The sequence below is a fragment of the Apodemus sylvaticus genome, chromosome 10 (genome assembly GCF_947179515.1).
Source record: "Apodemus sylvaticus chromosome 10, mApoSyl1.1, whole genome shotgun sequence".
NCBI lineage: Eukaryota > Metazoa > Chordata > Mammalia > Rodentia > Muridae > Apodemus > Apodemus sylvaticus.
The window spans coordinates 27,788,201-27,804,349 of NC_067481.1; the positions used below are offsets into that span (position 1 = coordinate 27,788,201).

At 43.8% G+C, this 16,149-nt stretch overlaps 1 protein-coding gene across 3 annotated transcripts in view; it reads left to right on the top strand.

Annotated features, from left to right (window-relative positions):
- Positions 1 to 3,794: 3,794 nt before the first annotated feature.
- Positions 3,795 to 16,149, top strand: part of Kat7 (lysine acetyltransferase 7) — a 37,038-nt gene continuing 24,683 nt past the window's right edge. For all 3 annotated transcript variants that reach the window (XM_052194546.1, XM_052194547.1, XM_052194548.1), the window contains exons 1-4: positions 3,795 to 3,990; positions 7,888 to 8,035; positions 10,893 to 11,069; positions 14,206 to 14,445. In XM_052194546.1, coding sequence (XP_052050506.1) covers positions 3,976 to 3,990; positions 7,888 to 8,035; positions 10,893 to 11,069; positions 14,206 to 14,445 — 580 coding nt within the window. In that variant the 5' untranslated portion in view covers positions 3,795 to 3,975. The remainder of the gene's footprint in view (positions 3,991 to 7,887; positions 8,036 to 10,892; positions 11,070 to 14,205; positions 14,446 to 16,149) is intronic.

Sequence of the window (16,149 nt, forward strand, 5' to 3'; positions counted from 1 at the left end):
AAGGCACACACGATTGTCCCCACCATCCCAGTCCTCTTCAGTTACCCCTCGGCCTTGGCTCAGACTGCAGCAGCATTTGAACTAATCTACTTTGGGCTTCAGGGCTACTCTAGTTCTTCCTCTTAAAGCTGCCAGAAGAAAATCTCTAAAACGCAACTCTGATCCCAGGACTTCTCTGCTTCAAGTACTGCAGCACCAGCCTGGCACCTCCAATCCAGTCTCCCGACCCAGGCACAGAAGGCTCTACAGGAACTGGAACCCAGCACCATTTTGGCAGCTATATCACTCACCCTTGCCAAGTAAGTTACCCCAGACAGGGTGCTGGCTCCACACCTCAACTTCTGAACATGCTGTACTCTTTGCATGGAAAGCCCCTATTGTCTATGTCATCCTATTAAATTCCATTTTTCATTCACCTTTCTTATCTTTTCCTACAGGCTCCAGATGAAATGTTCCCCCTCCCTCTCTGTCCCCGTGGACCTTCAGTCCTTCTATTTTTATTTATTTATTATATCTAAGTACACTGTATCTGTCTTCAGACACAGCAGAAGAGGGCATCAGATCCCATTACAGATGGTTGTGAGCAACCATGTGGTTGCTGGGATTTGAACTCAGGACCTCTGGAAGAACAGTCAGTGCTTTTAACCGCTGAGCCACTTCTCCACCCCTCCCATACTTCTATTTTTAATAGTTCATAGCATTTGAGAACGACTAGACTCACAGTCTCCAGAGGGAAGATGCTGGTTTCTCCATCTTGGTATGACTCGATGTCCGTGTGATTGCTGGTTTTCTTTCTTTTTTCTTTTCTTTTCTCTTCTTTCTTTCTTTCTTTCTTTCTTTTTTTGGTTTTTTGGATTTGTTTTTTTTTTGACACAGGGTTTCTCTGTATAGCCTTGGCTGTCCTGGAACTCACTCTGTAGACCAGGCTGGCCTCGAACTCAGAAATCCGCTTGCCTCTGCCTCCCAGAGTGCTGGGATTACAGGCATGCACCACCACCACCCGGCTGATTGCTGGGTTTCTAAAGTTGAAGTGAGCTAAATAGATAGAGGCGACCACTGATACCACAGGAAAATACCACAGGAGGACGCTATAGTCATGATTAGAGAGACTGCACGTAAAGAAACAAACAAACAAAAAGCCACACATCAAACACTTATTCTCTCTCAGGAACTTGCTGAGTATTTCAAAAACACTCATTTCCTTTATTCCTTACAACCACTTAGTAAGCTGGTCATTAGCACGCACACTTCAAGATGAGAAAACTCAGGTCAATTTAGAAACTCACCCCCTAGAGCAACACGGAAAAAAAAAATGACAGAGCCAATCCCAATCTATATCTGACATCAAAGCCTTATACTCAATACCACTAAAGCTAATAATGATATGAATAGGAATTATGTTCCTATTAGCTGGGAAATGGAGTTGGGAAAATACCTACCAACATTTTTTGTTTTTGTTGTTGTTGGTTTTTTTGTTTTTTGTTTTTTGTTTTTTTTTTTTTGGTTTTGGTTTTTTGGATTTGGTTTTGTCCACACAGGGTTTCTCTGTATAGCCCTGGCTGTCCTGGAACTCACTCTGTAGACCAGGCTGGCCTCGAACTCAGAAATCTGCCTGCCTCTGCCTCCCAGAGTGCTGGGATTACAGGCGTGCGCCACCACCGCCCAGCTCAGGAAACACTTTCTGAAGATAGAAATCATAGAGAGTTGGAAGATGCATCCAGCCCAGCCTGACCTAGAACCATGTAGCTGAAAACCTTACACTGAATCTCCTGCCTCCTGCTTCAAGGACTCAGAGTACAAATGTGTGTCACCACAAGCCAACTTAAAAGGATATCATTCAAATATAAGGGGCTGTTATCACTAGTTAGGGAGTTAGAACATTCCAGAGTAACCTAGGAACACATCTGTAAGTGTAAAAGAACAGCGATAGCATGGAATTAAACACAAGAGAGCTAAAATAATACAAAGGAAAATATCTGAGGCATTTTCAAGCAAGTTTTTATGTGCAAATCAACTCACAAAGACTGTTAAAAGGTATTTATACTAAGTACCAAAAGCAAAGTCGGGTGGTGGTGGTGCACGCCTGTAATCCCAGCACTCAGGGAGGCAGAGGCAAGCGGATTTCTGAGTTTGAGGCCAGCCTGGTCTACAGAGTGAGTTCCAGGGCAGCCAGGGCTACACAGAGAAACCCTGTCTGAAAAAACAAAACAAAAGCAAAATACTGAATGCAACCTGCATCAGCAAAGGCTTAAGCTATTCCCCTCCCCCATCCTCCAAGGAGTGTGGGCTAAGGGTCTGGAACTTTTTTTTTTTTTTTTAACTCAGAAGAGTCCTCTGTTTAGCATATCAATCAGGTTTGTGTTCTGTTCTTAAAGCTTCTCTCCAGGTTAGCCAGCCTCAGATTGAAATTCTGATAAGTGCCTGTGGTGGCTCAATGGACAAAAGCAAGCCTCTTTCAAGGCTTTCTTCCAGCTTGGTGACCCGAGTTTGATCCCTGAGACTCCATGAAGGTGGAAGTTAGGAATCTACTCTCCCCAAAGTGGTCCTCTGAGCACTCACCTGTTCATGAGTGCGCTGCTCGACACACACACACACACACACACACACACACACACACACACACACAAACAAACACACACACATCTGGAAACAGAATCCTATGTTGGTAATAACTGAGGTTGCTTTGATCCCACCTAGTCACTCTTGGTCTACTGTAGTTCTCTCAAGTCCTCTGAAGTTAAAACTTCAAGGCCTGCTAACCACTTTCCAGACTTTTCTTTTTCGAGATAGGATCTAGCCTGGAACTCGCTGTGTAGACCAGGCTGGCTTTAAGCTCAAAAATCTGGATCGGCTCGCTTCAAAAAGCATGCACCACCCCGCCTGGCCCAGGCTTTCCGTATAGCCCCTCTTCCAGTCGTAATTTCTCCTTCTTATGACCTTTTATTATTACTTAAATACCCATTCCCTTTCCAGCGTCTTTCAAAATTCTATTTCTCTCTCCACCCAGTTCTTGGCTCCTGCGTTTGTGCTACAGAGGTCACATGGGCTGAAAGGGGCTCAACACTTCCCCGACTTTTGGTACAGAACCCTCATATTCAGATCACGTCCTCGGCACTCTCCGGGCCACCCAAAGCTCTCAAAGCAAAGCAGAGTACTGATAAGATGGGCGTTTCACAGCAGAGATAAATTGGGAATTCTAAGGCGCTACGGCATTCTGAGAATGGCTCTGCCTCATCCTGTAACATGGACGTAACTTACTTGCTGCTGTCTTAACGCAAGGGCAATGTCTCCACTACCCCACTTCAAGACCGACAATAACCCTGTCAATCCTTTATTCAAACCCCATTCACACCACTCCGGAACATAGCTCTTTTAACAGTTCCTTGAGCAAAATATCTCTTGCCAGTTCTAAGTTTACAGGATAAACGGAAACGTCCTTTGGCCGACTAGGAGACGAAAGAGTTAAAGATCGACAACCTGATGGATTCTGGGGTTTTCCTCTCTCCACGCCGCGAATTAAAACGCCGAGGAAGGGAGAGTTTGCCCAACGTAAAGATGAAAACGGTTACCTTCAACTGCCAGACTTCTGCCCCAAACAATCATGGCTACCTAATCCCACAACGGATGCCGCATACCTAACTAAATAAGTCTAGACCAAGGTTTCACAACTGATGTCGTCTCCTGCCCAATTCCAAAATGGCGCTCACTAGCCTCACTTAAAAGTTTCGAACTTCCCAGTATCCTCACTGGCCTAAAGGTCAGGTGACGCAAGCCTCAGCCGGAAGTGGAGGAAAAGGCGCTTCCAGCCCGCGGCGCTTGCGCAGAAGGCTGTAGACGCTGAGAGGCAGGAGGCACTTGGGATCGTCCGCAGCGTTTGGGACAGTAACAGAGGCAGCCACGGAGCCCGCCGGAGCCCCCGTTCCTGCTGGTGCTGCCGCCGCCCGAATCGGAACTGTCGGGCTGCAGCCGCCGGCAATGCCGCGAAGGAAGGTGAGAAACGGCAGAGAAGGGATGGAGGGTTTCTAAGGGGAGTCGATTGAGCAACGTGACGCGGTTGGCCACGCCTCGCAAGCTTGGGTTCCAACTTTCTGCTCCCCAGAACCTAGCCTAGCCACCCCGTTTCCTCTCGGTACCACACAGAAAAATGTGGGCCCGACCCTGGCCTCGGCCTATGCCTGTAACTATTCCCGCCCTCTGCTTTCCCGGATCGGAGGCGTTCTTGTTAATTGGTCGCGGAAATGTCTAGAAGCATATTGATTGGATGGTGACGCCGCCTGTTTGGGCTCAACGGTCACCTCCCCGCGTGCGTGGGCGGTGTCTGGGTCTGGCCCGGTGCTCTCCGACTGGCTGTAGTGAATACTCTCCCTTCTCGTGATTGGCCCAGCATCGCAGTCTGTTCTTGTGGCGGGTGCGGCTTAGCTAGGCCTGGATTGGGTCTAGCGACGGCCCGCCCTTCCGGATAGAGATGGCGATAGGTGTAAAGGCGAGTTGGGAAGGCCACTTTCCTTTCCAGGTGGGGGTGGGGGGGACAACAAAGCCGAGGATGGGTGTTTAGAAAACCAGCGCCCACCCCCAAGGGGTAGCTCGCAGGCCTGTTGCGTCTCAGACTGCGCCTTCCACGTATTTGTTCAGTTTGACATTTCCTGGTCAGTAAACGTTTGTTGAACTGTATGACATTTGCCCCATATGCTCACTTGTAAAATGCAAAGAGCAGTGCTACATGCTAGTTGCTAGGGATTCGAAAACTAGGCGTGATCACTGGTTTAAAGGGTTATCGCCGTAGAGTGAAGAACACAGACAAAAGTAATCCCAGAAGGCCGCAGTACAGTCTCTGCTCGAAATTGTGTACACTCTAAGGAAGCAGTTAACGTTGGAAATAAATAAGTAGGGCCGATTTTCAGAGTTATGCCAGGCAGAATTGATAGGTTGTGGACGGGTATCTGGGTCTTTGTGGCTCTAAAGTTCGCCTTTTATTTTAGTGACATTCTGTGGCTCTGGTGCCTCTACTTAACTTGTAGTCAGAATTTGAATGAAATATTTGGGTGGATAGACAGTATTCATACTTCTGCAGAGATCACTCTTCATGGAAGATTTCCAAGTTAAATATTTACATTAATGTCTCTTGCAGTGACCAGAGTTGACAGGTAGTCTTTAGATCCAGGCACACCAAAGGCAAGAGACAGACTGGTTTGTTGGCATGGTCTAGTCTCCTCTTAGCAGTTTCCAAATGTAAAAATGGAAAATTAAATCCCTACTGAATGCTATGCTACAAGCCTTTAATTCCAGCACTTGGGAGGTGGATCTCTGTAGTCTATATGCTGGGAGGTCCTGTCTCAAGAAGAAGATGTAGGTTCTTGTTGGCTGTAGTGGTACACACCTGTAGTTCTGGCACCCTGGAGGCTGAGGCAGGAGGCCCATAATGAGCTTAAGGCAAACCTGGATTATATAATAAATTCCAGACCAGCAGGAGCTAAATAAATAGCAAGAACCTATCTTAAAAACAACAAAACCCAAATGTAAATATGTTAGTAATTTGTTTGATGGCAAATCTGTCCTAAACTATTCTTGGGTTATTTAGTTGTTTTTATATGTCTTATTTAGTGTAACAACAAATTTCTGTTTGCTATAGAAATATTAATGCTTTTAGTGTGGGATGTTATTCACAGGTTATTTGTTTTCTTTGTAAAACTCTAGTAACTCCAAACATACTTGGCCAGAGGCAGCTTATTTGAATAAAGAGTTGGGACCTGGAACTAGGCTATAGCTCAGTGGGGCGTGGTTAGTGCCCTGAAGCCCTGAGTTCAGTCCTTAGTGTGTCCCACTCCTTTTTCCTGTCAAAAATATTACAACTGAGTTTGCGGGATTGTAGTGATTTCAGCAAGTTTTCTTTTTCCAGCTTAGAAAAGGGCAAGTGTAAATGCTTAATTGATAAAAGTAATCTTCATGACTAATTCCTCCTCAGGAGGCTGACAGTTATGACTAGGGTGTGGCATGAGTTTCTAGAAACCTGACATATGGGGCTGCAGAGATTGTTCAGCTATTCAGGTACTTGTTGCTTTTGCAGCGGACCTGGGTTCCAAGCACCTCACATAGTGGCTCACCACCATTGTGTTTTAAGATTTATTTATTTATATGTAAGTACACTAGCTATCTTCAGGCACCTTTTCTTCTCTCTCCAGCCCTGCTCACTCTGGCCCAAAGATTTATTTATTTATTATATGTAAGTAACTGTAGCTATCCTCAGACACCCAGAAGAAGGCATCAGATCTCATTACCGATGGTTGTGAGCCACCATGTGGTTGCCGGGATTTGAACTCAGGACCTTTGGAAGAACAGTCAGTGTTCTTAACCACTGAGCCATCTCTCTAGCCCTGCTCACAACCATTTATGACTCCAGTTCCATGTGATTTGACAGCCTCCCTTGACCTCTGAGGCCATGTATGTGGTACACAGGCAAAACTTTCATACATATAGAGTAAAATCTAATTTTTAAAAAGCCTGGTTTGAATACCTATTTAGTTTTTAGTATAAATTCCTTTCTAGGACTTAAAACATGCATATGGAGAAACCTCAAGGACTGATGACTAAGAAAATAATTTTTATCTTTTTCTGGTTAAATTCTTTTGGGATTAGAGTTATAGACTATAACATGTTTTAAGTTTTTACATGTATAATATATCTGTGTGTGTGTGTGTGTGTGTAGATTACTACATACTAACAGTAGCTAGGTACTGTTAGAGGCCAGAAAAGCGTATTGGAGCCCCTAGAACTGGAAGTCCCAGGCAGTTGTGAGCTGCTATGGTTGCTGGGAATTAAACCCAGTTCCTCTGGAAGAACATATTTTGAAATGTTTTATTTTTTATTTTATTTTATAGTTTTGAGTCAGGATTTCTCTATGTAGCTGTCACTGTCCTGGAACTCAGTTATGTAGACCAGGCTGCCCTGGAACTCACAGAGATTTTCTTAGCTCTGCTAGGTTTAAAGACATGCACCAACATGCCCAGTTAATGTGATTTTTTTTTTTTTTTTGGTCGATGAAGAATCTGAATAAAATTTACCCCAAAGTTATATGGGACCTAATGTTAACATTTTATATACTATCTTGGACTATTTTTTTTAAAAGATTGTTATATTACTTTTAATTATGTGTATGTATGTGCAGTGCAGGTGCCTGCGGAGGCTGGAGGCATTGGCTCCCTCTGGAGCTGGAGTTCAGGCTTCAGTTGTGAGCTACCAAGTGGGTGCTGGCAATCGAACTCGGGCCTTTGGCAGAGCAGCCTGTGCTGTTAGCCACTAGACCATACTTTTTCTTTCTTTTTCTCTCTCTTTGTTTTTTTTTTTTTTTTCTAGCGAGACCATTTTGATTTGGGTGCTTTGTTGTTTGGTTGGGTGCTTTTATTTCCAATTTATGAGCGTTCTAGTGATTCAGTTCGAATTGTTTCAGAATTAGTGATAGTACAGTAAGAATTACTTCCCAGGGGCTGGAGAGATGGCTCAGCAGTTAAGAGCACTGACTGCTCTTCCAGAGGTCCTGAGTTCAGTTCCCAGCAACTACATGGTGGCTCACAACCATCTGTAATGGGATCTGATGCCCTCTTCTGGTGTGTCTGAAGACAGAAACAGTGTACTCACATACATAAAATAAATAAACATATCTTTATAAAAAAGAAAATTACTTGTCTTCCTCAGTCTGTTGAGTACAGGTGGCTTGGTTGTAGGTTATTCCGCTAGCATATCTGAAAAGAAGGGCCGCGCCCCTGCAGCAGGGAGGGCAGAGGCTTGCGGTGGAATTTGGTACTTCAGCATCATGGTTCATTTTACTTCCAGTGATAATAGAAAACCACAGTAAATACTTTTGTGCTAATGTCTGGATCTATGGTATTACAGAGAAATGCAGGCAGTAGTTCAGATGGAACCGAAGATTCCGATTTTTCTACAGATCTCGAGCATACAGACAGTTCAGAGAGCGACGGCACATCGCGCCGGTCCGCCCGGGTCACCCGCTCTTCAGCCAGGCTAAGCCAGAGTTCTCAAGGTAAACCCTTTTTTTTTCTCCTCCTGACCGTTCCTCACAATGCACAGATTGGTGTCATTTTATTGTGCTGATTCATAGGGAGACTGGGCCTTGAGCTTGGTGTAGAGCAGTGGTTCTCAACTTCCTAACACTGCATCCCTTTAATACAGTTCTTCCTGTTATGGTGACCCCCCCCCATCATTATTATACTTTTTTAAAGATTTATTTATTGTGTGTACAGCATCTGTCTGTGTGTATGCGCCTGCAGGCCAGAGAGGGTACCAGATCTCATTATAGTTGGTTATGAGCCATGATGTGGTTGCTGAGAATTGAACTCAGGACCTTTGGAAGAGTTGACAGTGCTCCTAACAGCTAAGTCATCTCTCCAGACCTCCATTAAATAATCTTTGTTACTTAGTAACTATAGTTTTACTAAAGTTATGCATCATAATGTAAATATCTGATATGCAGAATATCTGATATTCTGCCCCTGTAAAAGGTTCATTTGATACCCCACCTACAAAGGGATTGAGACCCATAGGTTGAAAACCACTGGTGTAGATGGCAGAATGGTCGAAGTGAAGTGTAAGGCAACTCTGAAATACCCCAGTTTTCAAAGTGGTTTCTGTCAGATACCATGTTGTTTTATAGGCAGTGGCTTGCATAAATGTGTGATACAGGTGTCTTGAAGACTGTATGGTATTATGGATCATCATAAAATGATAAAATGGGAATGTTATCACTATAAATTGGCTTAAGAGTTAAAGTGCCTCTTTACTGTGTCAGGGAGGCTTAATGCTTCTCAAGGCACATTTAATTTTATAATGTAGAATCACATTTGATAGAATAACTGTGAATAAATACTCAGAATTTTGCTTTGGTAGTGAAATAAACAAAAGGCTTGTGGTTGGAAGTACTTGGAAGGTTCTCTAATGTACTTAGTCACTTGGGCTTATATAGAGGTAGCCTTTTGCCCTGCCTAGTTCTATTCATCATGGAAGAAAGGTTTTTAGCTAATACACAAAGGTGGTTATCAGCCTGCAACAATAGAATAAATGGGAAATTACAATATGGGGCCAGGTGTGGTGGCGCACACCTTTAGTCCCAGCACTTTGGAAGCAAAGGCATGCAGATCTCTGAATTTAAGGCCACCCTAGTCTATATAGAGGGTTCAGGGCTAGCCAGAACTACATACTGAGTCTCTGGCTCTCAAGAAAATAACCAAAAAAGTAACTATGTGTGCATGTTTATAGATAGATATATGTATATAAATATGTGTGTGTTTGTGTATATAAATACATATACACACATAGATGTGGACACATACAAATAAGTAAAAGTGATTTGTTAACGAATCCTATGGAAGTCAGAAGTGGAACAACCACATTCTTGTGGGAAGGTCTCCTAGAACAGTCTGGAGGAGTCCAGTAGGATTTTACAAATTGAGGATAAGCAAACTGTTTTAGGTGAAGGACTCATACATACAAGGAGTCATAATGGGGCTGGGCATGGTGGCACATGCCTGTAATCCCAGCACTTGGGAGGCAGAGGCAGGCAGATTTTTGAGTTCGAGGCCAGCCTGGTCTACAGAGTGAGTTCCAGGACAGCCAGGAGTACACAGAGAAACCCTGTCTCGAAAAACAAAACAAATCAAACAAACAGAAAATCAAACAAACAAAGAGTCATAATGGTCCAGAGACCCGGCGGTTAGCTGTCCTAGAGGTGATGGGTGCTCAAAACAGACTCAGGAGCTGGGGGAGGGGTCATAGTTATTTTATTTCATGGCCACAGAGCTATACGAATTTTGGGAGCATCAGTCACAAGGTAAGGCTGTTCTCCTAGTGAGAAATGTAGTCAGACTTGTGCAAAGAGCCCCTGGAATTGTATAGTCTTAGGGCCCAGGCTCTGTACCAACTTACCGCTCCTGACATTTTGACAATTTCAATTTGCACATTGTCATAGATTGTTGTCATTTAAAATACTCTTCATTTTTAGCTTTGAGTTTATTTCCTATAAGAAGCCTCAGGCTGGAGATGTGAAAGGTCTATGAAGGCTTTAGAAGAGGTTTCTCTATGGGAAGAGCTAAGGGGTTGGAGAGATGGCTCAGCAGTTAAGAGCACTTAGTTGTTTTTGCAGAGAACCTGGGCTTGACTCCCAGCACCCACATGGTGGCTCACACCATTGGTAACTCTCTAAGAGTATAAGGGTAGTCAGAACAAACAACCTTCTCCCAAACACAGTATTTGTTAGTTTTAGGACATCTGTATTATGGAGGGCTATAGCAAGTTAAGACACAGGTGTGTAGCTAGTACTGGTGAAGAACTCTTCTCCCGCTGGGAGGTAAGGCCTTTAGTCCTAGCAACTCAGGAGACTGAGGCAGGTGGATCACTGTGAGTTTGAGGCCAGCCTGATCTACAAGGCGAGTGCCAGAGCTACACTCAGATTCTGTTTTGGAACACAAACAAACAAGCCAGGAACTTTCTCATAGTAAGCATGAAGAATATACTACTACTGTCATTCATTTATTTATTTTCCCCATACTAGAGTAAGTATTTTTCATATGGGTAAAGAAGCAAGCTTAGAGATATTAACTTGCATAAGATGCTGCAGATTGTTGCTATGGTGAAGTGGAATCAAGTGGAGCTCAGTCTTTTACTCCAGATCCTAAACGAGTCATCCTGTGCTGCCACTATTAGGGGATATTTATTGTTCCACCTGCTCCTTGGCATGCATTATTTAGTGACATGGATAAAATCTAAGGATTTGTTGGGTTTTGTGAAATAGAAGAGAAGAAATTGTACTCTGATTAATGTGTGAATGGATCTAAAATGGGTTTTCTTCTTTTCTTTATTTTATGATCTTTTAAAACCGGGATTAGATTCCAGCCCTGTTCGAAATTTGCCATCTTTTGGCACTGAGGAGCCTGCCTATTCAACCAGAAGAGTGACCCGTAGTCAGCAGCAGCCCACGCCAGTGACTCCAAAAAAGTACCCACTTCGGCAGACTCGCTCATCTGGCTCTGAAACGGAACAGGTGGTTGACTTTTCAGACAGAGGTAAGTGGATCTGTGTGAGTAGTACCGTACAGAGAGGGCTTGGTCAGTTCTGTTTTAAGGAAGATTTTGGCACTGCAGAGAGATTGTCAGAGTTTAGGTAAGCAGACACTGTTCACTTGATTCCTTTTTGTTTGTTTGCTTGGTTTGTTTGTAGTGGTTTTATTTTTTATTTATTTGTTTGTTTGTTTGTTTTTTGGTTTTTTGGATTTTGTTTTGTCGAGACAGGGTTTCTCTGTATAGCCCTGTCTGTCCTGGAACTCACTCTGTAGACCAGGCTGGCCTCGAACTCAGAAATCCGCCTGCCTCTGCCTCCCAGAGTGCTGGGATTACAGGCGTGTGCCACCACCACCCAGCTTGTTTGTAGTTTTTAAACCAGGGTTTAAAAAATATAGCCTCAAACTTGAACTCTTGCTGTGACCTCTAGAGTGTTGGAACTACAGATATGTGCCACCATGCTCTGTTTGTCCAATTTCTTCCTGTCTTGCACAGTATATTTTGATTGCTGGAGTGTTAGGTGTATTAGATTGGATGTAATAATAGGGAGAAGGAGGCAAAGCCTTCTGAACCTCCACAGGAAGCCCAGATTTTCTTAGAGCCATGGCTACTAGTCCATTCTACCTCCAGACTGCTCACTAGAGTGACCATTAGTGTAGGCAGTATTAGGTTAGAGCCGGAGACATTAGGGGAGATCTTATAAGCTGCTGAAAGTCTTCAGCAAGGCAGCATGATTGATTGGTTGGTTTGCAGAGTTCTTTCAGTACCTGGAAGCTCAGCAGCTTTCATATAAAAACCTGTGCTAATTTTTAAATATTTATTCTCTCTGTATTGTTTGGACTGTAAGTCTGTGAACTACATTTGTGCCTAGTACCCATGGAAGCTAGGAGAGGGCATGGAGATGCCCTGGAACAGGGGTTACAACTGTGAGCTGCGGTGTGCGTGCTGGTAAGCAAACCCAGGTCCTCTGGAAGAATAGCCAGAGCTCTTAATGAATCATCTCTCCGGCTGGTTGGTTGGTTGGGGTTTTTGAGATAGTGTCTTTTATGTTCCAAGGTATCCTGAAACTCATTATCTCGATCAGGCTGGCTTTGAACTCAAGGGTCAGTAGTTAACTTTTGAAGCAGGACAGTTCTGGAATACTGGATGGCCATTTACTCGGTAATTATTAATTGGAGCTGAATAGTAGTTGTTACCTTTGGATAGACAATGACATTCTTTGAATTTGTCCAACCCCTATAAATAATCTGGTTTGTAAATCTTGGTTTAAGAATGTGTGGTTTCTATAGAACTCTTGGATTCCAGCGGGCAGACCCTAAGTGTGCTGCAGAGATGGCTCAGTGTTTAAGAGCATGTACTACTCTTTTTTTGCGGGGGTAAGGGGGCAGAGTCTCCCTATATCCCTGGCTGTCCTAGAACTCACTATGTAGGCCAGGCTGGCCTCAAACTCACAGAGATCTGAATACCTTTGCTTCCCAGATGCTGGGATCAAAGGCATGTGTCACCACATACAGCACATGCGCTGCGTGCTCTCCCAGAGAACTGAGTTAGGTTCCCAGCGCACACGTGACTGGTGGCTCACAACTACCTGTAACTCTGATTCTAGGAGATCTGACCAGAGAACTGAGTTAGGTTCCCAGCGCACACGTGACTGGTGGCTCACAACTACCTGTAACTCTGATTCTAGGAGATCTGACACACTCTTCTGGCCTCTGACACACTCTTCTGGCCTCTGCCAGCACCCGCATTATACCCACATACACATAATTAAAAATAAAATCTTTTTTTTCTATGCCTTGGTGTTTTACATACACGTATGTTTGTGTGAGGGTATCAGATCTTGGAGTTACAAATAGCTGTCAGCCACCTTGTGGTTGCTTGGAATTGAACCCAGGACTTACGGAGGCGCAGTCAGTGCTCTTAACAGCGGAGCCATCTATCTCTCCTAAAAATAAAATCTTAGAGACAGAGAGAGAGAGAGAGACAGAGACAGAGAGAGAGAGAAAGAGAGAGAGAGAGAGCGTGGTGCCACGTATCTTTAATCCAAGCGTTTGTGAGGTAGAGGCATTGGATCCCAGTGTTTAGGGCCATCCTGCTCTACATAGAAAGTTCCAGGCCAGCCGGGCAATGGTGGTGCACGCCTTTAATCTCAGCACTTAGGAGGCAGAGGCAGGTGGATTTCTGAGTTTGAGGCCAGCCTGGTCTACAGAGTGAGTTCCAGGACAGACAGGGCTACACAGAGAAACCCTGTCTTGAAAAAAACCAAAAAATGAAGTAAGTTCCAGGCCAGACAGGGATACATAGTAAAGTCTGTCTGTCTTGTCTGTCTTTCTCTCTTAATTAAAAAGAAAAGAAAAAAGTGAATTTCAAGAGTATGAGACCCTAGTAACTTCAGGCACCAGGCATGCTGATTATTCACATACATACAGATAAAACATTCATACACATTAAAGTACTAAACTTTTTTTAAAATTATTTATGTGTTTGGCCTGCATGTATGTCTCCATATCACTTGTGTGCTGATACCATTGACTCCGCTAGAACTGGAATCCCTGGACTGGTTATAGACAATTATGAGCCATTATGGTGGGTGCTAGGAGTGGAACTCAGGTTCTCTGGGAGAACAAGAAGAGCCTCTCAACTACTGAGCCATTTCTTAGACCCCCAAAGAAAAAAATTATATCAGTTTCTTTTTTCCTCTTCCTTTCTTAAGTGGGGGTTGGTTTTGAGACTGGGTCTCACTGGGTAGTCTTGCTCTGTAGTCCAGGCTGGCTAAGAGAGTGCTTGCCTCTGCCTCCCCAGTGCTGGGATTACCACCACCACCACCACCACACCCAGCTCATTTCGTGAGTCTCAAGGAAAGCGAAATGGGCTCATTTATTTACTTACTTTTCCAATAAAGAAGATAACACATTTTGGTGAATTTTTGACATTTCACTATTAAACAACACTTGGGATGGCAAGAACACAGTTTTTGCAGAGCATGCATGAGCCCCTGATTTTGTTCCCTAGCACTGTATAGAACAAAGCATGGTGGTACATGCCTGTAAACTCAGAACTAGGGAAGGAGAGGCGGGAGGGTCACATATTCAAGGTCATCTGTAAATAAACTCACCAGTTCTACCAATTGTTTTTTCTTTAGAAACTAAAAATACAGCTGATCATGATGAGTCACCACCTCGAACTCCAACTGGAAATGCACCTTCTTCTGAGTCCGACATAGACATCTCCAGCCCCAACGTGTCTCATGATGAGAGCATTGCCAAGGACATGTCGCTGAAGGACTCAGGCAGTGATCTCTCTCACCGCCCCAAGCGTCGTCGATTTCATGAAAGCTACAATTTCAACATGAAGTGTCCTACGCCGGGCTGCAACTCTTTAGGTGAGCGTGCCCCAGCTTCCTGATGGTTGTGGCCCAGGATTCCTCTGTGGTCCAGCTTCTCAGACACTTCAGTGGCTGTGAACTCAGCAATCCTGAATATGAGCTGTTCTTGGCCTTTTGTCTGTAAACAGTAACAGATCCAGTTGCTGGAAATGTAGCAGTGATGAGCCACTCACTGTTTTCAGCATGCTTTTCCCAGTGAAAAATTCCCTCCTTTCTTAAGCAGGGACAAACACGGAAAACATGTTTTCTCTGGAATGCCTCCTCAGGTGGCAGGTGGTTGATGCTTATGGGTACTGCATTGAGTGAGCTAATGCCTGGTAATGGCTTTGAGGCCGCAGCTGTTAAGGAGACTAGGAAAACAGAATTCTTAAGAGGCTGTAAATCTAGGAGAGTTGCAGGAGACCAGGTGTTTTATGACCAGGAGCATCTAATTCTTAAGCTTTGTGTGTTTAGTTAGTATAAGTAGGAGAAACCTCTTCTCTGATAAGTATCTTGTCTTCTCAAGACTTTTAACTTTTAATGAATCACTTTAGGGATTCTCACAGTGATTCGGAGCTTATTTGTGCTGCTTGAGTAAGCTGATGAACCGGTTGTTGAGGCTTTGAGTTGTTTTTGTCTGAAGGAGTTGATTGATAAAGATGCCTTTCAATATGAAGTTTTTAGTTTCCCAGTACATATAAAACTTATCTTTATGCTTATAAAGTATGCCAGCAGCATTGTATTTTTTTTTGAGGGAGGGGTTGGTTTTTGGGTTTTTGGATTTGGTTTTTTTCAAGACAGCGTTTCTCTGTGTAGCCCTGGCTGTCCTGGAACTCACTCTGTAGACTAGGCTGGCCTCGAACTCAGAGATCCGCCTGCCTCTGCCTCCCAGAGTGCTAGGATTACAGGCGTGAGCCACCACCGCCCGGCAGCATTGTATTTTTTAAAGGTAAATACTTAAAATGTTTTGTTAAAGATGCTAATGATTAGGAGCAGTTGGGAAATTGGTGCCAGTAGACTTGCTAAACAGAACAGTCACAGCCTTCAGTTTGTAAAACACACAGTCTCTGAAATCAGGCTTTCACAGTAGTGACAGAGCACCATATACTTTGGTGTGTGATCCCCAGACACTTTTCTCTAAGGAGTGGCCTCCTGTTGCTTAATAGCAAGGATATAATTTGAGAGCATGTACTTTGACAAACTTAGATGATAGAGCCTCCTATACCCTGAGCTGTTGGGCGTGTGTTTGTGTATGACAGCCTATTGCTCCTACACCCCAAGGAGTGAAGCCACCTGGGATAAGTCAGAAACAAGAGAACATAGTGCTTTTTATGGACTGGATAAACTCAAGATGTATGTGACAGTTGCTTGTGTAACTTGGATGCTGCTTTACTCTGAACTTTTCTGTTAAATAGAAAGATTTGAAATAATTTTGAGCAGGGCATGGTGGCAGGTGCCATTAATTTTCACACTTAGGAGGTCTGTGTAGAAGGCATTTGAGTTCAAGGGCAGTCTAGGCTGTCTAGTGAGTCTATTGCCACATAAATTAAATGAATGAATGAATGAGTGAATGAAAGAAAGAAAGAAAGAAAGAAAGAAAGAAAGAAAGAAAGAAAGAAAGAAAGAAAGAAAGAAAGAAAGAAAAAAAGAAAAAATAGAGCAAAGGGCTGGAGAGATGGCTCAGCGGTTAAGAGCACTGACTGCTCTCCTGAAGGTCCTGAG